We start from the raw sequence: 23992 nt of genomic DNA on the forward strand, positions 1-23992 counted from the left end.
ACTCTACTACAAAAAATACATTACCCCTTAATGAAATATAAGTTCTAAAAACAAAATTACATTACATGCAGTGAGCAATGTAATTAATTGAGTCAGAGATTTTGTTGTGGCATTTTCACACTGGTGTATGACTTGAAAGGGATCCTCCTGTCAGGACGGTCCATTTATTCATTTTTTTTTTCATTTTATCTATTTGTTTTAGAGAAATCAGTGAATAAATAACGATTTGAAAACCGCCCCTAAATATAAGGGATTTGGCCACACACCTCTCTCAGCTGCCTCCAGAGAATTAACACAACTTTAGCTAATTAACGTGACGGCATATGGAAAGCGCTTTGTTACAGCTCCAGCTGTTGTTAAATGAGCTATATAAATATAATTGTACTGTAGCTGAACATACAAAATGTAACCAGTCAGGGATTGTGTGTGCATTCTTGCTCTTGTCTGCGTCACCCTGTGTAAGTGAAGCAATTAACAAGGTATTTTTGATTTTGTGGAGGTGATCACACATGAGCTCACATTTTTTGTCAATAAATCTAAACTATTTTGCAGAACACTTTTATACGTATACAGGTAGAAGTAGACAAGAGTAGTTATGTGCATTTGAATTTTGGTGGTCGCCATTTTAGACAGCACAACTGGCAAACCAAGCAATATTACAACGCTTGCTTCCCTGCTGTGACGTAGAAAGCTGAGACGGATAATTAAGCGAAGCTCCAAAAGTGGGCTTGCCAATTTGTGTTAAATATCATCACACAAAAGCCCTGAAATCACGATAGAGTCTTTTAGGGGTGTACATTTTTGTACTGATGTACTTTTTACAAGAATACCTAATAGAGAAGTGCCAATGTTCAGATGGATCAAGTGTCCCTTTAATAAGAGGATCTTCACTGACAAAGCTCAGGCTGCCATGTGAGTGTGAAATACGATTTTGTTTGAACTCCATAAAACCTTATGGAGTGTTCGATTTCTATCAACAGTTATCCGCACCTAATTGTAAAAAAAATGAAAATTTCAACCCCCACATTTGTACCTTTATTATATCTTGTTCTGTGTATAAACTTGTAAAGGGGGATGATACTAGCATCTGGCAACCCCAGCGCATTTGTCATTGGGTGATATTCGACTATCATTCAAAGTTAGAAGGCGTTTACGCCACGAAATAAAAATACAATAAATACAAACGCCATTTAGTCACTCTTGGCGGCATGGGCTCGGGAGAAAGTACAACGAGGAAAGTGTCTTTTGGTGTGGATGACGAGGACAGAGTCAGGATTCTTCGTGGAGTCAAGGTAATGCTAATTCGGCTAGCGTTTGTGGATAAGATATGCTAACTTGGTCCATGTCGCCACAGTACTCTCCATTAACCGCTATCATGCTAAAACGCCGATTCTGGACAATTCTGAGCTAATTCAAATGGACTGTTGGTAAAACGAGTGTTCAACTAAGCAATAATTCTGCGGGAAGGATGCAAGGACAGGTTGTTAGACTAGCAGCAGAAGTGAGACGCCAGGCTCCGCTTAGAATGTGTTACATTTTGGAGTATCGTCTTTCTTGTTGAGATTAGATTAGTAAAGTCCGGTGCAACTTTTATTTATTGTTTTTATTTGTGTTCATTTGATAATTTCGGCGTTGTTTTCACGCTCTGAATTTCACTGATATTCGATCTACAAGGGGCTCATTTTCAATGAGTAAGTTCTTACTATAAAATAGTTAGCAAACGCTCCCCAAATTGCAGAAACAAAAGTTTTACTAACTGCATTACAACTCTTTTATTTATACTTTAGTGTTTTTAATTGGGACACCCGTCCACATGCGTTTGCTGTTAAAACCATGTACTGAAATAAATGACGTTACATCGACCGTAATTTGGTCTGCTATTGCACTTCTGATGCGCTGCCGTCAAGTGCCATCAAGTGTCGCGATTTTAAACACAACATTGTAGGCGTCCATACCAACCACGGAAAGAGCAGATATATCTATGTATGTGCGCGTGGTGACGGAGGAAAGGCGACGCAGGAGGTGTATCACAGAAAACTACTGAAAATCACTCGCCATAGGCACATAAACAAAACAGGAACTAAAACGGATGTTTGTCACACCCCCAAACTCCTCGTCATCAACACACCCTTCGACCACCTTTTCCACGGGGGAATTGTCAACAAACATCACGTGTGCATTTACGAGCACTGTTTACGATATCCTGCGATTGCCTGGCAACAGTCCAGGGGGTACCCCGCTTACGTTTCGATGACGACTGGGCTGGTATCGAACAATCATCGCTGCATACAAAGTTGATGTACATGGAGCATAAATGATACATACAAAAACAAAGACAGTTAAAACAACAGAAAACACTAAAACGATGCGAGTCCCATGTTTAGCCAAAAACCATAGAAGAAAAATGTGTTTTAAGACGAATTTTAAAATTGGAGTAGGAACCTCGCCCCAAATTCATCACCCTATGTCCAAATTATGACCTGTGTTAATTTCCACCGGTCTGCATCTGGCCTAAAATTCATAATGTGTGGCCTCATGTACAAGAAAACTATTTTATATTTCACCAGAAGATGGAAGCAGACAGATGACTGTGTTTCCCTCTCCAAACAAGCCACACAGTTGTTAGGCATCAAAGTGAGACAAAGTAGGGCGTCAAGTGATCCACTAAAAAAAAATAGCTCCCTGATAATTTTCTTCCCAGCGTTTGCAAAATCTGATCAATTTACATTCAATAATGCATTTGAACTTATGAAGACAGTCAAGTTATTCTTTTCCATTTTTGGATGAAGCTGTCACCATTGCCGTAAAAACTGTACAGATCACGTTTTAAGAAGTATTTTCATACCAATTAGCTGTCATAAAAGGGCCCAAAAAATAAGTTAACCATTTCTACTTTTGTGTATCGAAGTGAAAACAAAACAAACATTTGCTTTCCATTCTTTGGTGTAGCTTTCAGAAGATGTTCTCCAGAGGATGAAGGGTGTGGCCAACATTCCTCCACAGCCTGCACAGAAAGACAAAGGTATTTTTGCGCCCACTTTACGACTATAAACACAATTCTTCATCAGTTTAACATCAGAAAATGAGTGATCTCACTCTAGGCTCTCCTGGTCAAGATGTCTGTAAGATAATGCAGCACAACCTCCAGCACGTTCACAGTCTTTTCTCATGTTGAGTTGTAAAGGTGAGGCAAGGTAATCTTAACAAAATTCTATTTACTATCGACTGTCTGGTTACTTCAGGTGCCTCCTTCAGGGCCAGCTCCAACACCCGACCACAGCAGAACCCACAGCAGGCCCTGTCCAGCATCAGCAAAGCACCTGCTCAGGTCAAGAAAGAAGAGCAGAGGTTAGGCGCAATTATTGTTATCCATTATTTCTTACTGTTGTTTTTGGAGCTCTTAATGTCTATTTAGTTGTTGGCCTGGCTTTTTTCACCCCCCCCCCCTTTTTTATATTCCTGGAATTATTTATAGTTATAGAGAAATGAAATATTCAGCAATTCATTCCCCAAGAAATAAATAATTAAAAAAATAAAATGTGTCTCCTATCATATTGCAACTTTTCCTCTATTTTGAACTCTTTGAACATGTCTTGTAGTGTAATGGCCGGACTTGCAATTGAAGCACTGACAAACACTCTGCATTGTTTCGAACTAATCTTCTGCAATGTTTGAAATGCAAACGAAGATTAAACGGGTTCTTGTTTTTAATACAATAATTTATAATTACTGAATCATAATTATTGCATCATATTTCCTAATTTTTCTGGCAATCAAAATGCCGAAGTTTCTCTATTGTGAGTGGAGCAAGAAGTTAACCGGAAGCTAATTTACTGATCGCTGGTGCGTATAGGAAATTGTACATGTGTGAAAATGAGTGTGAATTATCGTGGTGATATGTTACTGTAAGAAAATTTGTCACATCTCTGTGGAAAAAAAAAACAAGCTGCCATTTTCTCTGAATGCACTAGTGAAACTCTGTTTGGAGTCACAAATTTGCATTTTTGTTTTTATTTATCTACGGATTAATTTTTTTTTACCTGCTGATATGAGTAGTTTACTGATGACTTTTTTCTTAACTTTGAAAGCTTGCATATCACGACTTCCAAGTAAGCCATCTGAGTGAGTCTCTGTTGCCCTCTGGAGGTAGCCAATATAGGAGGCATTTTAATTGGTGCATGAAGGGGCATTGGAAATCCGACATTGTGGGGGACCAGTAGGCAATAAAAGCATGATTATGCTCGTGTGTATTTTCCAGGACTGATCGCCAGCAGAGCATACTGAAGGAGGAGTTGGCCCAGAAAAGAGAGGCGAAGACGATTAAGGAAATGAGTCGGGAGAGACAAAATACTCGCCAGGAGGCTGACAAGGCCAAACAGTTGGTACACGAATACACACACACGCACGCACATTTGTTTATATATATATATGTATATATATATATATATATATATATATATATATATATATATATATATATATCACTTTTTGTATTGAGTCAATGAAATAAATTAGCTCACTAAATCTTATGTGTGATGCTTGCAATGTGAATCAACAGCAAATGTCGATGGGTTTTAATAGTTTTGGTCCTTTTTAATGACTTTCTGTTTATTTAGACACCAAAATACTATTGACCCATGCAAACAGCGCCCACAAGCCAGTGTTAATTCTGAATTTGTCTGGGTTTGGAAAAGTATATATTTTTTTTAAATCGATTTTAATATTTCAGTACTTGTCATCCTCATTAATTTTTAAACTATGAATTTATTCAATATTTTTCCTAGCTAAAAACACTTGCTCTTTGAAAGCTAAGGCTTTTCTAGGCACCATCTTGTTGGGAATCGATCACACCATAACAGGATATTCGTGAAGATAAAATTAAAAAGAAAACTAACAACCTGCAGTAAATTTGTTCAGTTTGTATTATTTATGTTAATTTATTGAATTTTGTGTACATTTGTACATGTATTTTTTAAATATTCTCTTTGTTTATTTATATTACTGATGTGTTCCTGGTCTGGAGTTCTTTTAAAGCCCATTGTGGCAATCTTTGTGCTTTCTATATGTATTTCCATTGAAGTCGTCTTCCTGCCTCCTCACTCTCTTTTCAAAAACTGGTGGAAACATCTGTCTTCCCTCTTCACGTCTGTAACCCGCTTCGCTGTTTTCTTGCATTCTGCTATTGTTCTCTCCCACTTTACTGTATCTCTCTTGGTCTTTCACCCTTTCCATCCCAACCGATCACCTCATGCCTCCTGCCCCGGAGACTGCATTATCAGCACAGTGCAAGTGGTAAATTGCACCCCGAGAGTTTCCTGGAATTGGAGATAGCAGTGGTGTGGCAGTGGATTGGTTGGACGGAGAGAGGAGAGCTTGTTTTACACGCCAGCCGTGGCCTATTTCGTGTGACTCTTCTCCTCTTGCACCTGCTTCCCTCCCACTCTTTGATAAGGCATGCTGTAGTGGCTGCCTTATCTTCACTCCAGCACTCTCCCGCTGTTAATAGAAAGTCACTAGAGGGACATAGTGAGCACAACAACTGGTCCAACAAGACTGGACGTGCTGATGCCAAAGGCGCCTTGTAATTACACTCTCCTGTGCAATGAATACTTATATGCAGATGGAAGTGAAGTGTGTGGCGGCTTTGCGCTCATTCATGCGGAACTGAAATTAGATTATTTTCCCATTATCGTGTCAGTGAACGTAATAGCTCAACATTCACCGGCTGTGAATGCTAAAGCAGGTAAAGGTGCATTGCTTTTACCTTTTTAATTGCTTTTTTGATACGACATTTTCATGGTCAATTATGAACACATCGTCAGGATGCATTAGTCATCTTTGATAGTATTTTTGACAGGGGGCATATCTGTTTCAGATTTGATTTTTGGTCCATCATAATCAATTGGCGATTACCTGACCTTCACAGAGGACATTGTTTTAACTGAAAATGTGTTGTTGTTTTATATACCTACTGGTATATTTGTAACAGGTTGGGTACACTCTGGACCGGTACATATAGACTAACAACCATTTACGCTGTCGCAGGTATTCCTTATGACCAATTTAGAATTAACCTAAGATGCATGGAACGTGGGAGGAAGCCAAAGTACCTGGAGAAAACCCACGCAAGCACAGGGAGATCCTGCATCTCCACAAAGGCTTGAACTGAGATACAAAGCTATTGATTCAGTCTCAACGAAAGAAGACCAAAATAATGTCAGCTATGGAAAGTTGAGCTGCATTCGCGCACATCTCTGCATTGTAAGGGCACACCTCCTGCAGGCAACATTATTCTCTTCCATACACCACCGGCATGGAGATTCAATATTCTCACTGGGAAGGACAATCAGAAAAGTACCAACCTCAGCAAGATTATACATTGTGAAAAGTAACTCCTTCCTGCACATGCCTGAATTCTATCATTATAATTCATGCAATTACTCACTGACAAGTTTACGAACATTAAAAGGAAAAAGAAAATCCTGCCTCACCAAAATGCAAAATGCGCTCTTGCATGACCAATGCCCCCATTAAGTAGTGTTAGTTTTTAATCCTGCTCACAACTGAAGAAAAAAAAATGTTTGCGTAGGTAATTCTCTCGAAATCCTTTTGTCCTGATGCACGAAGAAGAAACGAGAAGCCACGCATGCTTTTTCTTTGGGCAAGCAACATTGCATTAATGACTCACTTTTAGCTCACGTAATGTAATATGTAGCGGAAGAATAATATTCGGGTGAAGTTGTTGTCAAGCACTCAGACATGGCTACCGTAATTCATTATGAATAGGAGTCAAAACTGTGCTTGGCAACCCAATTGGATTTTGAGTCCGATATCTTAACTGTCAGCAATATTTTGCTGGAAGTGAACAGAGGTTCAGTCTTGCATAATTTTAAGTCTACAGTTTCCCGTATTGACTCTCAACTCATGTCAGTAGCTATCTGGAAGAAATATTGCCATACATTTCTTGGCAGGGCTTTAGCTGAGGAACATACTAATAGGGGCCACATAATTAGATTAAATGTATTTGACGCATCACCTATTTACAAAAGTTTTGATCGATGACCACATTTTTTTATAAAAACAAAATGACTAGCAATACGGTTCAATTAAGGCATATCCTAGTCATGAATATAATGCATCCCACCATAGAAATTGCGAACACAGTAAACAACATTGTGAAATGGGCACGTTTTGAGATGTGAATGATCATCACCTCCGCATGTTCTTTTTGCTGCTGCTTGTATGTTTAAATGGAAGAAAGCATGTTGCAGGAATGGATTATATAAATTGTTGTTAAATTGCCCGAGTATTGCCTGAGTGCAAAAGTTGTACTTTGTATATTCTCCCTGCGCTTATATAGCCTCTCACGAGTCTTTCCTCTCCCAGTCCCAAAATGTGCTTGTTCAGTTCTTTTGTTTGTAGGACTGGGTGGTTATTCATCTCTATGCGTCAGCCCTTTGACTATCTGACACATTGTCAGCGATTGTAGCCTCCCACCCCAACCACGCGCTTCAGACACACACTTGACCCTGAGCAGGATGAGTCAAGTGGATTTATGCATGCTTGTATGGAGGGCTGTCTTGTGCTCTTTCTTCTTGTCCGACATGCGGAATATTAGATGAAATCACATTAAATACGGGTGTAACTCTCCCCATGGACAAATGTTTGCTTATCCCCGTGATAATCCAATCGAACAAATCTCCTTAACAACTATGACCGTTGTTATCCTTTTTGGCTCCAGAGTGACTCAATGCCGTGGAACTTTTGATTTTGATGTCGTAATCAAGACAAACAATCATCACCGAAATAACGTGTTGTGATTGGAATGAAATGAAACTGAAATGCTTCTGGGACAATGTTCTCAAGATTGTGGGTTTTCTTTCATTCAAAAAACCGTAGCCACAATTATCCCTGTGCTTTGTGTGCAAAGAACAAAAAACCCACTGTTCCTTCTGTGAAACATATAGCAGGCTCTTTTCAAAATCCGCCTTCAACCCGTGCTGGTTCCGAAAAATCGTAAGACGATCAGCGCGTTCAGGATTGATATGTATTGCCCGGTGTCCGAAAGCTTGGTCTCAGTTGCAGGTATGGATCTTCCAACAGGATAAGGACAAAAATGCACTGTTAACAAAAAAAAAATTATTTAAAGATAAGAATTGCTAAAAGCAAAATATTGAGCGACAATACTATTATTAAGAGTCCTGATATAAATCCTATTGGGCATCTAGCAAAGAAGCTGAATTATACAGTCTGAAAAAGGCAGCGTTCGAACCTGAAAAGGTTGGCCCCCTTAACTCATGATCAGTGAGCCAAAATACCCGTTGGCACGTGCTAAAAGTATAACTGAAAGTTACAGAAAGAATTTCACTGCCGCGATTTACTCAAAAGTGTGTTCAATAAAAAAATAAGTTAAAGGAACAATCATATTTGTCCAGGCAGGTTTCATTAGTATGTTTTTTTTAACTATAATTTAGAATACATAAAACAATTATTTTGTCAGTTGAAGTTATTTTAGTTTCATTCATTAACCGAGAGGATATCAACATTGCTCGTGAGTGTGTGCAGGTATGAGTTATTGAAATGAAAATCCGAATATGACATATTGATAATACATACAGTAGCTATACAATAATGACACATGATTTGATTGGCTAATATGCAAATGTTTTATACAGGCCTAATGACGTCATATTGTATTGCAGCCTACCATCTAGGGCTGGGCGATTAACCGAAAATTTACCGTTACCGAAATTTATTAGAATGACCGACATCATTTTGCCCATGTCGGTAAATTCGGTGTCTAAAAAAAAAAATGAAAAAGGAAAGTCTTTTCTGTCTGCGGCAATGTTCATGCCTCTTTAAGTCTGCTCCAGCGCATGTAGTCACGTGACTCAGGCGCTGTAGAAGAATGTAAACACAAGACGCGTTCGTAGCTGGCGATTCAAATTCAGAAGCGGCTGACACGGCGAAAGACGAAGTAACGTTAGTTGAAATTGGTCTTGTCGCGCTTGTCCCAAAAAGAAATTCGACATCTGTCGTTTGGAAATGTTTTGGGTTCCATAAAGACGATGTTTGAGCAAAAGAACACGAACTACAAACTGCGTCGTAAGCACCTGAAACAGCGCGTCCAACCTTTTCTTTTTCACCACCCACAACACAACCATGCTGTTGACTTGAAGCTTGTGCTAAAAGTTCAAAGTGAGAAGCAAGGTTGGACAAGTGACAACAGCCCACTAACGGAGGCGAAACCATACGAGAGAACGTCTCAGTGGTGGACGGGATAGCCTAGCACATAGCTAAAGATAGAGCTCCTGAAGTTACAGTGGAGCGCACAGGATTTAAACGCCTCAGGAACGTAGCCGACAAGAGGTACGAAAATATTTGCCGCAAACAGCACTTCCCGATATGGACAACATCGGGACGGGAGCGGAGACATGTCGAGCATTTTGCATCCACATCCGACTTGTGGTCGAGTCGCAACATGCATCCCTGTTTGAGCCTGAAATGTGCAGTACATAGACGACAAGTGGCGACTGCGCACCGGAGTACTCGAGACGGCACATTTTACTGATGAAGCACACGAGTTTGTTTGGCACTGGCATTCCATTGATTTTTTTTTTTTTCATTTTATTTAGCATTTTGTTTACAGGCGACTAGTGCCTTTGCACATGGCATTATTTATATTGTTTACAAGATACCTTTACACAAATCTAAGCATTTGCAAATGGCATTACACCATCTCGGCACAATCTATTTGCAGGAAAAGATTTTGTGAGAGGTACCCTTTTTTTCCTGTTCTTTGTGACATTGTTCAAGTCATGCAAAGCAAGCTATTTTGAATGTTTATTCAAATGATTTTTGTACTTCTATTTTTCATTGAAAGTAATGTGTACCAGTTGGTCAATAAAAAAAAGCAGTTAATATGCATTTTCTGCATTTATTTTGATTTTGGTCCTCAGGGGGAATTTATCGTGCATTTATCGTTATCGAGGTAAAATTGCCCAATTTATCGCGATATTGATTTTAGGTCATATCGCCCAGCCCTACTACCATCTATTTTATAGCCCCTTTCCTCTTCAGATTGTTGTTTCGTATTTTTTTCCCCCAATCACTAATTATTTTTGGTTGGCTGTTGAAATGTTTAGGAGTGTTTGCCCTGGTGCAGCGGCACGTCCTTTCAACACTCCACAGTAAACCTTTGCTGTGCAGATGCCAAGTGTGCAGTGCAGGCAATGTGTGGGGAGATAGTAACTGCTAGCATAACACATCATGTGTCACTAGGGGGGAAAAAAGAGCCATCTATTTTATTGAAGCAGCTGCACCTGGTGATGAATTGGGACATGGCATCTCTTAGATCGAAGGCTTCTATCTAAAGGAATATGCTAGTTCCACTTTCACTCTTGTCCATCAATCTGTTCGCAAATCTGCACTGGTAAATTGATCCAGATGTTTTCTTTGATTGAACTCACCTCGCTACCTTGTTTACACTTAATGACGTGTCGTCAGCTGGAGATCCGGCAGCAGCGTCGCATCTATCTGAGTCGGGGAGCGCATTCAGACTTTGGTAATGGGTGTGAAAGAAACAGCTGTGTACACGCTTGGAAAAAAGCGAGCGGATGCAGATGGGGACAAGCTTCATTACCATGCTACGTATTAGCTGGTAAATTGCCCCATGTTTTATCATGTACTCCTCCGACTGCTTATTTAGTCAGACATATTGCGTCTCAGCGATATTAAGCAATTGAAATGAGTAAAAACACGTTAAACGTGCACGTTCTGTTCAGTTTCAGTGAAAGGCAATTGTTATTGTTGTATGAATGTGCTTGCACAGGCTTAGAATATTACATTTTATTTTCTCCCTTAAGTATGATTTTTATTCCATTTAGGCACAATACTTACAATCAGGGAGGACGTTAAGTAGCAGCAAAGAGCAGATGAAATGAGGAAGAAAAAAAAAAAACTAAGTAAATATGAATTTGGGATGAAAATTTAGAGAGACATGGGAGCAGTGAGAAAAAACGAGAGTGCCAGGGAGATAACTGAGGCTTTAGTGCAGGAGGAAACTGAACAAAGGAGCAGACAGGAGAGGCGGAGGTTGAGGTGCTGATAAGGCTCCACCTGTATCGCTAATTGTAATCTGGAGGAACTGATATTGTTCTGAATGTTAAGATATTAGGCTGGCATTGGGCATGCGTGTGTATAGATTGCTAGCGCTATTCCATGCACCGTGCGCCATCGACTAAGTAAAGATCTAATTAGGTTAGCATGAGATTTTTAGAATGTGTTGTCAAAATGATTGCTCAGTGGTAGTTACAGAGCGAGCAAATTCTGGATTTTTAACCCTTCTCTTGAATATGTACGGTAAATGTAATCACTGTTGCAAGTCTTTGAACAGGATGTGCTTTGATCCATATGAAGTCCTTTTCCAAAATTAATTATCCCTAATAGTGATGATACTCGTGCTCAGAGTAAATATTGAGAAATTATTGTTTCAGTTGATTGAATGTAGATCAGGTAGATTTTTGGTTTGCCTGCTTATTTAAAAAAATGAAGGCCTTAATTATCTGTTGAAGTTACACTGTTTAAAAACAAAAATCATGTCTCAAATGAGATGAAATATGCTTAATATTTCATTTTGTTTAGTGTAGATGAGGCTGCAATTACGGTTAAAAATGTTTCGTTCAATACCCATTGTGTGTTCAAAAACCATCATGTGTATTATTTACTGCTCACTCCGAGTTGTCTGAATGAGAAGTCTAAACTTTGTCTGAAATGGCATTAAAAACATCATCCATCCATTATTCCAAAAAAGTCTTCAACGTGACTTTTGTCAACCTGTAGACGACCTGCGTTAAGAAATGCCTCTAATGGACATTCTCAAATTGTTATTCAGGTCTGAGTACTAGGCAGTGACGAGGGCCCAAATTCCTCTTCTTCCATCTTTGTGGGGGCCTCCTCAGTTTATTTTTTTTTTTGTACAGGTGCACATGTTGGTGAAAAAGTATAGATTGAGTGTCCCAAACACGACCCCCCCCCCAAAAAAAAAAATCACCCAGTAGGGCCCCCTGAAAATTAAGAAAAATGTTTCCCCCCTGACATCATTAAAGCTTAAAAAAGTGAGCTGAGATTATGGCGCCATTATTGTTGTCTTAGTAATAATTTATAATAATTAAAATGCCGCAAATATTCGGAGTTGCAGACGTGCTAAAAAGGAGGGATGCTTTTATCAGATTCTTTATTGAGACAATTTGTACCCATATTTAAAATGTGTTATCTACTGGGGGAGCAGTCATTGTATAATGGGCCAAACTGTTAATGGCAAACAAGAGGAGCAGAAGAAAAAAAAATCCTAATGGCCCAGATTGTTGTTCTTCATTCTCTATGTAGCTGCCTGGTCGTAATTACCAGTCCAGTTATTACTGAGTACTAATTTATTGTCTAGCTGGAAGCTATGTGTTAAATAAACCCAGCGGAGTAAATAATGAGAAGGGGATAACTGGGGAAAAAGGCGAACAGACTGCTGCTTTTATCAGATGGTTACACCACACATGCACACGCACACACACGCACGCACGCACTCACACGCACGCACACTGCCCACTGGGAAGGAGTGAGTCGATCGTCATGTTTCATTCTACTAATACCGCAATGCAAGTTATGTATTCATTTCACGTTTTGTGTGGATGGTCCGTGAAGCTGATGGCCATCAGATAATTTGGAGTCTGAGCTTGTCAAAATTCTGCTTGTAGACCATAGACAGGGTGTGGGCAAACTGCGGCCCATTAAACGTTTTAATCCGGCCCGCCAAACTTGAAAAATTAATTAATGAATCAGTCCATCTGCTTCTGTCTAATTTTAGAACCCATTTTTGCCCGCCAATCAATAAGTTTGCCCACCCCGGCCACAGACAAATATTTTGCCAGACTGTTGTACTTGCATCAATTCTTTGTGCTTGCACTAAGCGTATAGGTTAACCTGCATTTTGTTATGTCAATGTAGTTTTAGTGATATTCAAGCTTGATCATCCCCATGTAGTTTCTCCAGATCCTTTTCATCTCCTTAAAACAAAATGGATTACTATTTGTGCGTGTGTGTGTGTGTGGTGTGTATTTTGGTTTGTGTGTGTTGAGTCTTGCCTGGCTGCCTCTTATCTACCGTAGACTTGCAGACCCCTACAGGGACAACAGGGGAGTCGTATGATTCACTCTCATTTTCCTCTCTGGCTGCAAATTAAGTCTGGAACAACACAGTAGGCATACAGATAGGAAGAGCGTGCTTCCTTTTATTTAAAGGCGCTCGCTTGTAACTCAAACCTCCCAAGCATAAACTCCGTCTTTAATATTGAGCTAACACATGAATTCTTTTCGCCCCTACTTTTCACGTATACACGCTGCAGCTTGACTGTGGAAGCGTAAACCACATCTAAATATTTTTTTTCTTGCATCAGTTTGTTTTTATAGCACCTCTGATTTGATTTGGTGTTCAGCAGCCCTGATAATTATGATGAATCTTCTTCCTGGTGTGTGTATGTGTTTTTGTTGACTGAGGTATCGCCCTGATGCTTACACTCTGCCTATAATTTTACCTTCCAAAATCAGGGAATGCACTTTTATGTTGCCATATAGTTTAGAAATATTTGATCAAGTATTGCTAATCCTTCCAGGGATACAACTGCAGATATTGTTTTTGCGCAACTATTAAAGATGTGGTGTGTTGCTTAAGATGAACCTGCTAGTGATTATTTAAATAATCAATTAATATGACCATTTTTTTTTTTCAATTAATCAGTGAATTACACGAAAAGGCTTTTTTCCCCTCTTGTGTGTGCATGTTTGAGACATTTTGCCGCCACCGGAGACGTGGCCATATAGTACTTTTGTGATTAATCCACCTTTTTCTCTGTGCGTGTGTCTGTGTGTGTCCTCATGCAGGCTCAAGAACTCCAGAAGAAAGAGTTACGACTGAAGGCACTGGATGCGTTCTACAAGGAGCAAGTTGTTCTAATAGAGAAGCGGGTAAATAAACCTAAACACGTTCATGGAATTTCAAAAGCTTCATTTTTACACAAAATAAAAATTGATTTAAAAAAATAAACGGGTATATTTAGTGCAAAAAAACTGTTCAACAAATGCACCCAACAGATGTTTCTGCGAACTTGAAACATCAGAGATTTTAGCAACAGTCGACCGCTACAGGGAATCATTTTATTTGTGTTCTTTCCCTTTCAACTGTCTGACATTTGCCAGGCTGAAAAAAAAAGGTGTATTCTCATTGAAGTCTCAGCCTCACCGGGTGCCAGCCAATAAGAACCTTTGCATGGCCTTTCGTTGACAAGCCATCCCTCCAGCGTCTCGCACGGAAAAGTTCTTTTAAAACATAAACAGTGAAAGTCTACACACCCTTGTTCAAATGCCACACTGTTGTGATGTATTAGACCAAGATAAATCAAATCATTCAAGTTTTTTTTTTTTCGACCATTAATGAGACTGCAACCTGAACAATTCAACTGGGAAAAAACTTTTTTTTTTCAAGGGAACAATGAAAAAAGAGTACATTAACACCATTGCATACTGTATATAGGCATAGCCTCAAACTAATACTTTGTTACAGTCTATTTTGGTTAGGCGTGCATTAATCTATTTTTGCTAACTCTTCTTTCCAACCATTCTCCTAACCTGCCAGATTGCGAGGGCATTTATGTTTTTTCATGGCCCAGATTGAGGCAGATGTGGTACCATCCGGACATGCATATATTCTGCAAAACTCACTTTCTTTTACAGGCTACACATTTTAAGTGAAGAGTTCCAATGAGAACATGACCATTGTCTTGTTAAAGCATTTATTTATTTAACCTATATACATACACAAATCAGGTGGCAAAGAAACTTTATCCACGCATCTCGCAACCAGACCATTTCTGACGACTCTTTTTGATTCTGTAGACCCTCCTCATGCACTTTTAGTAGAAAACTATATTATTTTAATTTAGTTTTTGTAACTTCGCCTGCTGTGTTGGGGCACAAGTGCTTTTGCCGTAAATAACAATGCATTCCTTCTTCAGTATACCTGAGCCAGGTGAATTGATTTAGGCACAGCTTGTTGCTAGATGTCCAGTTATTGGTAATGCCACTGCTGATCCTTATTTTCCTCATATGATGATGATGACTATCTTTTCGTTTGATAGCTTGAAAATTCTAATGGACCATTCTCCACTCGGATACTTTTGAACAATTACGTGCACTTAATGAAAGCCTGTGGAAGCTCCATGGGTTGAGCTGTAAGATTTATACTAGAAACAAGTCTCGAAAAGCCTACTAGAACATCAGAACCTTTTTTAGGCTTAATCATAGGCACATTGAATGCGAGTTTAAATTGCCGCATCCCCACTTATAAGATGGTGCGGACACTCAGGTTTAAAGATTTACGTAGAGCGTGTGGAACACGAGTATTGTGATCTCCTTTCCATCCATTAGTAGCGTTGGTACTATGCCCGCAAACACCTTCAACTCCTTTTATGTAGAAATTACATTTGGGCATTTTTCATATGGATCAGATCTTCTTCATCCTTCTTGGCCGAGCAAAAACAGGAAATTAATCCTAATGCAAAAGAGAATAAATCACTTTAGAATATATATATATATATATATATATATATATATATTATATAGTCTCCTCTAAAAGTATTAGAATGGCAGGGTCAATTTCTTTTTTTTTCTTTTTTGTATACTGACAGCATTTGGGTTTCAGATCAAAAGTTGAATATGAGGCAAAAGATCAGAATAACAGCTTTTCTTGTATGATTTCGACGTGTAGGTGTTTTAAACAACCTGGCACAGAGCAGCTTTTGTTTGAAGCCACCCACTTTCAAGTGAGCAAAAGTATCGGAGCATTCATTATTCAATTAACTTAAAGTGAATAATAAGTAACATTTGATGCCGTAACCTTTACTTGAATAAAATGCGTCAAGCCTGTGACCTGTTGCCTTCACCAAGCTGTTGCATATTTCATTCGAAAGGCGTTTCCATGTCTTTGCTCCAGCCTCTTACAGTTCTCGATTGCTTCTGGGGATTTCGGCTTTCACTCACCTCTGCTGGAGGTGAAATCCATGCTCTTTTTTTGGGATACATTTTTCTGTAAATTTCCAGATTTTCCAGAAGCAAAATTTTCTTGTTTCGCAATAATGGAGTAAATACACGGCAGCAGCACATAAAACATTTCCAGTGGTGACTTTTGTGTTTCCGGTTTTCGCATGTTTCAAGCTACTTGGACGCCCTGTGGAGGGAATATAGCCTCATTCTTTAAGTGTGTGTTTTAAGTGGCTTTGTGCAATAGTTGGTAGCCGGTGCTTATCATGGTGTAAATATCATCTGATGTTGTGACTTTTAAAGATCAAGGAATAGCTCCTTGAGCCAGCTCTTCAAGCAATTCATCCGAGTTCTCTATTTGAACACATTTACCAGTGAGTCAGAGAAGATGGGAAGTTTATACTACATATGTTTAGGAGATCACAATGTCTCATCACTGGAGAGCTCATTTTTGAACAGGCCTATTAGTGACCCCTTTTCTAGTGTATTTGGTTAATTCTGAAGTTAGCCTCGACCATCCCAAGGAGAAGGAAGTCTTTGGCACATTATTCTGGTGTCAGATGTGCGACTATGAAAGTCTCATTAGCAACAGGTTTGGTATACAGACACCCTAAAAGACTGGCAGGCTGGCATGCAGGCGGCACAAGCTGTGTTTGCTGTTGGGCCTCGGATGTTTGTTGATGGACCTCTCCGCGGTTGCGGCGGTGAAGGGCAGAAAGACGTAGAGAGCGAGCGTCTGCATTTTTCCTTGCATTGTATAATCAGGTGCACTGCATGCCTACTGTACAAATGTGTGAATTTCTCCGCTTGTATGCGGGGCTCAGTGTGCTTGCTTTACTGCTCCCACATGTCGCTGTGGTTTAGTCTGTTTGACTTTGCAAAATGTTCTCATTTCAGAAGTTTAGCTGCTTTGAATCGACAATTATATCAGTCTAATGAAGTTTTTCTTATATTAACATTATCTTACTACTTGTACTTGTGTCATTGCACAGTCTGAGATACATTTCTAATTAAAGTTTCTATGATATTTTTTTACTTTACCTTTTCCCTACATTTCTCTCAGGTGATTTTTTTTTTCTGCCATCCTTGCTTCTCAGCTGGTATAGTTTATTGGTTAAATATTTGGAGAGAATGCTGGGTGTGTGGAGGCTTAAGGTAGGAAGATCAGCAGGAGTGAGTCTGCAGTTGTTGTGGATTAGCACTGTTTAGTTAGTTTTTTTTTCATAGGAACACTACCCAATTCCTCATTATTTAATGAAAAGTTTGAAGAGAAAAAAAAACAATCATTTGTCTCATATTTATCTTACAATTATGACTGATTTAACGTTTGGACTCGTGCTTTGAAGAAGTTCTTAAAAAGTTTCATTTAGTGTTAGACAAGACCCCTCTCTCGTTCTTCTGGTATCCTCTGAAAATGTGTTTTAATTTATACAATACAATACAATTTTATTAATATATTATGTTCTAATTTACTGCTCAAGCTGCTGTGAAATGCGCTATATAAATAAAGTGACGAAGAACAATGTCTGACCCTTTAATTGTGCCGCAAAGTTTGTACAAGCACTTGTTACAAACTCGGAATACTATGGTAGGACAGCAACAGACTTGAATTCTAAGAATAAAAAAAAAATCGTATATGGAGTCGTTTGGTCCACCAATATTCAAGACCAATGAAATTGTGATCTGGGATCAACACAATAATGGTGCAATGGTTTTTTTCCCCCCATCTTACCAAACAGTGTATCAGTACAATGATTTTGAAGTTGTCGCTACATAGTTCACGGGATTTAAAGTGCTATATTTTCGAGTAAGATATTGTTAAAAATGTGGGCACAATTAGTAATAATAAAAACTGTCTTTAACAACAATTGAGACCGTATAATTTTTTTCTCTGCTTTTCGGTGTGTAGAATTTGGAAATATATGAACAGAGCAAGGAGAAATTCCACCAAGCTGCATCCATGACAGAATCAAACGTGAGGTAAGAGATACACGCACACCCGCCCACACACATTTCCCTTTCCGTATTAACCCCTCAGGGCTCTGACACACGTACACACAACTCACATCTACCACACACAGCATAGCAGACTAATAAGTAGTAATGGATAAGGATCTGTTCTTTTCCTCATTTTGTAACCGGTTAAATGCTCACATTCTCCAGAGCAAACCTGACTAATATGATAAGTGTTTTTAATTGGCAACTTTAATTAAGCTGAGTTAAACAATACACTCACTCCCTGTGGCCAGTGTGTCTCACAGTGTGAGCCTTTAATGAGCCACAGCCTGGGAAACGCTCACTAATTCGAAATACTTGCAGTCACAGTCGAGGCAAAAGTTTCTGCCAGAACACTAACAATGCTTTCTAATAACAAATCACCATGACTCCCAAAGAACTTGTAAACAAAATTAAATTTGACGAATGGAAAGAAAACTGCTGCTCTAGATTGTCTGGATTGTGGAAGAATTCTCGAAGGTTAACACAATTCAGAGGTTGGTTGACGTTTGCCTGTTGATTTACTTCATCTATTCTCAGAGTTGGCGATTTTTATTTATTAGGTATTTATTAATTAATTAATTGATTTTTTTTTTTTGGGGTGAATATTGATTTAAATAAGGATGTCATGTTGATATTGTGTAGATATTGAATTGCAATGACGCCATATAGTTTTAACATTTTAATTTCCTAATTATAACATGTAGGCCAGAGCCAGGATTTGAATAAAAAGCCTCTGAACAGTGAGGCAGATATGCGAACCAGTCTGCTACTGTGCCGGCGTGTAGCAGGCCTATCAAAAATTTCATGTTTCCTTTTCTTTTCACAATATTTTTTTTCTTCATGAAAAATATGCCAGTACTATAAAGAAACAATTTTGATCCTATTCACGGACATCAATGAAAATGAATGAATGTATTCCCTAAAACACAGAAATTCAAAGTGCTTTCCAACAAATATTTAAAACTGATACAACTGTGTATTTTAAAACAAAGAACATAACTTCAATATCCACCAATCAGGCCTAAATTTCAGTAATTATATTTGAATGCATGTGACTCAAAAAAAAAAAGGCTAGGGAAACAATTTGTAGTAAAACGGCACAGGCATTTTGAGATGGACACATTCCTTTTTGACTGAAACCTTGTCTTTTGACCCCAAAATCCACACTAACGTAGGCAAACATTAATTTTCTCTTTGTTGGCTTGCGCGTGGTGTAGCGCTACTATACAGGTAGGCCTCTCAGATTGGTTATCTTGCAAGTTCTCGCCTCTGAATTCTCACTTTCTATTAAAGTCACAATCTCAGATCAGATGAAACACAACATTCGAGCCGGCTTCCGAAAAAATCGATCCATTCATTCTTAAAATCTGTTTTCCGAGTCCACCTAACTTTGAAACAAGCCATGTTGTGTTTTGCTCCACAATTCCAACAAACCTCCTGTAAACTAACGGCTTAATTGGCTCATTATGCTCAAGTGATCTCTACAGGGACTACCGCAATACTGCCAGTTGCTTGTACACAGTCTTTGACAGCCACCTGTGGGAGGAATAAAAACGGCACGTGACGCCGCACATACAGTACATTATTATAACTGCAATTGACCGTAGGTCCTCACGAGCCCCTGACTCGGTCCGGACACAGACCATGAGCCGCATTATGAATATGTCTGTTTTAAACAGTCATAGACGTGTGATGTTATGTTTATTTTTTTAACTCGTTAACTGACCTGCTGAAATTCCAAAGTCCTTGAGGTTGATTTCAGTTTGCTTAGACATGTAGTTAGCTTTAAAAATTGTTTTAAACATTTTGAAGTAAATACTACAGATGGTTGATCCAAACTTTGTTATAATTAATGTTGGACTTGTGTCAAATTTCATGTTACTTTGTGCAAAATAATTTAAAAACAGTCTGGATGGACGAATGGAACACATATTTCACCTGCTTAAACTAAACTTCCCTCTTTTAGTTAGTTCATTTAATTCCTTTCTCGGGATGAATCAGATATCAATTTCTTTCAGTTTATTTAAGAGCGATGAGGCCAAGTGACGTCAGAACCCCAGTAGCGGTTTTGCCGGCTAAAACAGCTCATTTGAGTAACCCTCGTTGGTTAAAAATTGATCTGTGGGAAGTGCAACTGTGTCAGGCTGCCAGCATCAAAGTGAGCAAAGTCCTTTTCGCTTATTGAAATACCTTTGAAAGTTCTTTCCATCCTATATCCTATATGCACTTTCATGGCTGCAGGAACAGGCGCCATATTATACAATGTCAGAGGCTCTGACTCAGAGCAATTATAGTTCTTTTAACATCCTTAATTACTGCTTGGACATAATTTCAGGAGGGCATTGTGTCGATGTTGGTGGCAACAATTTAACTGGATGCCAACTATCCAATTTCCAGTCCGTAAGGAGAGACATACCATCACGTTGCCTCCAACGACGTCAAAATATTACGTTTGATTTATTACTATTAAAGGGGTACACCACGCAATTTAAAAAAAAAAACCATTGTTTTTTAATACAGTTAATGAAACTACCCAAGGACTTGTTTCACCACTAGTGCACATAGTCAAACAATCATTGGCACCCACATTACCCATGGAAAATCTAAAGTCCACAATTAACCTCCCATGAATGTTGAACTTCTCAACTCTTAAATGCAGACGTGCAAAACACTATTAAACCGTGCTGCCTCATTCCCATGTTGACTGCTCTTTCAGATGTATCCTAATTTGAGATGTGCCTGAGATTGTCTTTGTCGTTGATTGGATTAAACAACGCGGCATTTAACAAATAATGTGCTAAAGTAATCAAATTGAGTTGGGGTTGGTGAGAAATGCTGTTTGAGGCTGATAAGAGTATATTATGAATCAGTCATACAACTATTAAAAAACAGCCTTTGTGTAACCATGATGTGTTTTGTGTCTCACCATTTTTTTTAATTGCAGCTCATTTATTTTTCATTTTCCTTTCTCTTTGTTTTTCTGAAGCGCTTCTGTGTAGTCCACAAGTCTGAGGCCTCTGTGTTCTGTCCGCCTCCACATTACCGCCAGCGATTAAAAAAAACAAAAAACGGCCAATGCTGTTAATTAAGTATCTAATCTTATTGTTTATAGTTTTGCAGATCAGTCACAGAGAACAAACAGTGCATACACACAGCAAAAACAAAACAAAAAAAAAAACAGCACGTTTGTGGCCTGTCATGCTGTCAGCGAATGTGCTTTGTGTCTTAAAAATCAATTCTTTTAAGTCTGACTTTAGGTTTTATAAAGCGAACGTAATTATTGCCTGTACACACGTCGAGAACATTGATAATAAAAGAAAACCCACAGTGGTCACAGAACTAACTTGAATCTGACTGGCATAATAATTAAAAGAAATATGAAAATTAGCTAGTGAAAATCAGACAATGCTTTTGAATTGTGGTTCAATCGGGTTATTTAAAAAAAAAATCAAAAAAAAAAAAACATGAAATAGGCCTGGACAAAAATGATGGTACCTGATGAAAACATTGAAAATAATATCAAATAAATTATTATGGTTTTACAACCAAGTGGACCGTCTGCAAACAGAAGATGCAAAGATTCCGAGACAAAGACCTTGCACTGATTGACGTTCGCTGATCAACACAACTTACCTATCTCACGTTTAAATAACATCAGCAGTACTTGGCTTGAAAAGCCATTTGATGCCAGAAGGAAATGATCAGGCACACCTGAGCCAAGCTTCGCTTCATGCCATGTGCAAAATGGAGCCCTTGGACAGCCTTCAGGTTGTTGGAGCTTGTAGACCGAGCTTTACCAGCTCTGTGGCTGGAACTATTTTATCTTCAGGCGCCATTATTAAAAAGCTCCCTCTGCTATCAGGAGACTTTGGCGCCACTGATGAAGGCCATTTATTTCAAATTAAAGGACGGCTACTTATCTTTGGCAAGCTTCATCCCTTGCAAGAGATAAAGATGACGCTTTGGTGTCTTCCTTTTTGTTGCAAATATGACGTGTGAAAAGTGTGTGCAAAGTAAGAAAACCCAGCGTACTGAAAAAGCCAAAGCTTAAATAGAACAAAAAACTCTCAGATAGGCCATCTGTAAAATGTGGAGAATAACACCAACGCACCCTTCCTTTGTTACTTCTCATCTTTTATCTGGCTTCCTTCTGTCTTGGTTTTCGCCGCTGCTCGCAATATCATTAGCACACTGATGAACTTAACTGTTGTTTGTCTGATGATAAGGTACGTTGCACACATGGACATGGATGTAGTGTAATTAAAATGCTCGGGTCAGGCCTCCTCTGGGTATGAAAAACTAAAGGAACCTTTAATTTGTTTTCCAATTAAATTGGGAGTTAAATGCTCTTCACTGAGTTGCTGTACGTATGCGCTAATTGGAATGTGTTGGCATGCTGGATGGTGTGCGTGCATGCGTGTGTATTTTTGTCCACTAGTTACCTCCTTTAACAGTATGTGCATGTGCTGTGTAGCTACTGTGGGCGTATGTAACTTGTTGGTCTCTGCTTCAATCAGTCAGTCTCCATTAAAAGGATGCGCCCAGGCAGCAAACCTGTCATCGTTAACAATCACACAGACGGACGGGCTAAAACCAATTATTATACAACCCACATAGCTAATTAAGCGTGGCTAATTCAATCTCTCAAAGCACACTTTTCTGCTGTATTTGATCAGAATGATCCTTTCCTCTCAATTAAATGTGATTTAGCACTAATTGCGTGATTTGCAATGAAGCACATACCGTAGCGTCCACGCGACAGTTGCTAAAGTGGGTTAACGTGGGTGGAAACAATATTTTTATTTTCACCTTTGTTTGACCTCAATTTATAATGCACTTTCTTCTGTACAATAATTTTTCCGAGATCTTTTTTTTTTCTAACTACCTGTAGGTGTCTCGTATAACGGAAAAGCATCACTAAATAGTCATACAATATCTCCTATTTCTAAGAAAGCATTTTAACAATTTTTTTTTTCAATTGTTCCTGATTATCTGAATGAAAACAGCCTATTTATCTTCATTTTTGTGTCTGGTGTAGGTCTCGGAATACCGAGGCCGTATGTCCTGGCCTGCAGGCTCAGCTTTTATCATGCTACAAGGAAAACGGACAGCAAACTTTACGATGTTCGGACCTGGCCAAAGAATACATGCAATGCATAAATGCGGCAAAGAGGGTAAGCAAGCAAATCCTTAAATTTAGCGTTTAGGATGAATTACCTTAATTATCTAATTAAACACTCAGTCAAACCTCCACTTTCATCGCAAAATTGTGGACTGTAGATGAAGGCAAAGGTTTAATCGGAAAATAAGGAACAGAAGTAAATGTAGCATTCGTGCAATCCTGTCGACCTTTCCAATGATGTCCACTTGTGTGCTTTTCTGTGCCTCTTCCACTCTTTCGGTTGCGAACTGCAGATTACACTCAAGCTGCTATCTCACTGAGCCAAATGCTTGCCAACATCATGAATTTGGAGTTTTTGTTAAGGTTCATCAAAGGTTGCTGTTCTCAAACAATTTTTACTTGTCCCAAGCCGTTTTTTTTCTGGGCAGCTAGAAAAACTGTTTGCAACATCTCGTTGCAACCTTTTACCCAAAATTTGCTACATGCTATAAAAGCTCAAATTAAATTCACCTGTAACGGTTATAGTGGACTGCAGGTCCGTTTCATTCAAATGCTGAATATCCCAAACTTTTGTGAGTAGCGTATGCTGTACGAGCGAAAGGCAAATGTTTTGCATTAACTTTAGTTTTAAGAGCTACCTTTCGTGCTCAAAGTTAAATACACCCTTTATGTGTTTCCTTTTAGCTTTTCACATTACTCATTTGGAGCCAGTCTTGTATTATTCAAAGGCAGAGCTAGATACACGCATCACTGCCTGGGCTTCAAGTTTATAAATAGTTAGAGTGAA

At 38.9% G+C, this 23992-nt stretch overlaps 1 protein-coding gene across 8 annotated transcripts in view; it reads left to right on the plus strand.

Moving 5' to 3' along the window:
* The first annotated feature begins 76 nt into the window (after nucleotides 1-76).
* Nucleotides 77-23992, plus strand: part of chchd6a (coiled-coil-helix-coiled-coil-helix domain containing 6a) — a 28924-nt gene continuing 5008 nt past the window's right edge. The window contains exons 1-8 of one of the 8 annotated variants that reach the window (XM_088290228.1): nucleotides 77-912; nucleotides 2950-3022; nucleotides 3102-3122; nucleotides 3243-3348; nucleotides 4259-4382; nucleotides 13932-14015; nucleotides 17995-18065; nucleotides 23122-23257. In XM_088290228.1, the coding sequence (XP_088146354.1) occupies nucleotides 2974-3022; nucleotides 3102-3122; nucleotides 3243-3348; nucleotides 4259-4382; nucleotides 13932-14015; nucleotides 17995-18065; nucleotides 23122-23257 (591 nt within the window). In that variant the 5' untranslated portion in view covers nucleotides 77-912; nucleotides 2950-2973. Of the gene's footprint in view, nucleotides 913-945; nucleotides 1293-2949; nucleotides 3023-3101; nucleotides 3123-3242; nucleotides 3349-4258; nucleotides 4383-13931; nucleotides 14016-17994; nucleotides 18066-23121; nucleotides 23258-23992 lie in introns of those variants that run through there. The other 7 variants (XM_088290227.1, XM_088290225.1, XM_088290230.1 and 4 more) reach the window with 7 other exon arrangements.

This window comes from Idiotropiscis lumnitzeri, chromosome 3 (assembly GCF_059441095.1).
Source record: "Idiotropiscis lumnitzeri isolate Australia: NSW breed Sydney's pygmy pipehorse chromosome 3, RoL_Ilum_1.0, whole genome shotgun sequence".
Lineage (NCBI taxonomy): Eukaryota > Metazoa > Chordata > Actinopteri > Syngnathiformes > Syngnathidae > Idiotropiscis > Idiotropiscis lumnitzeri.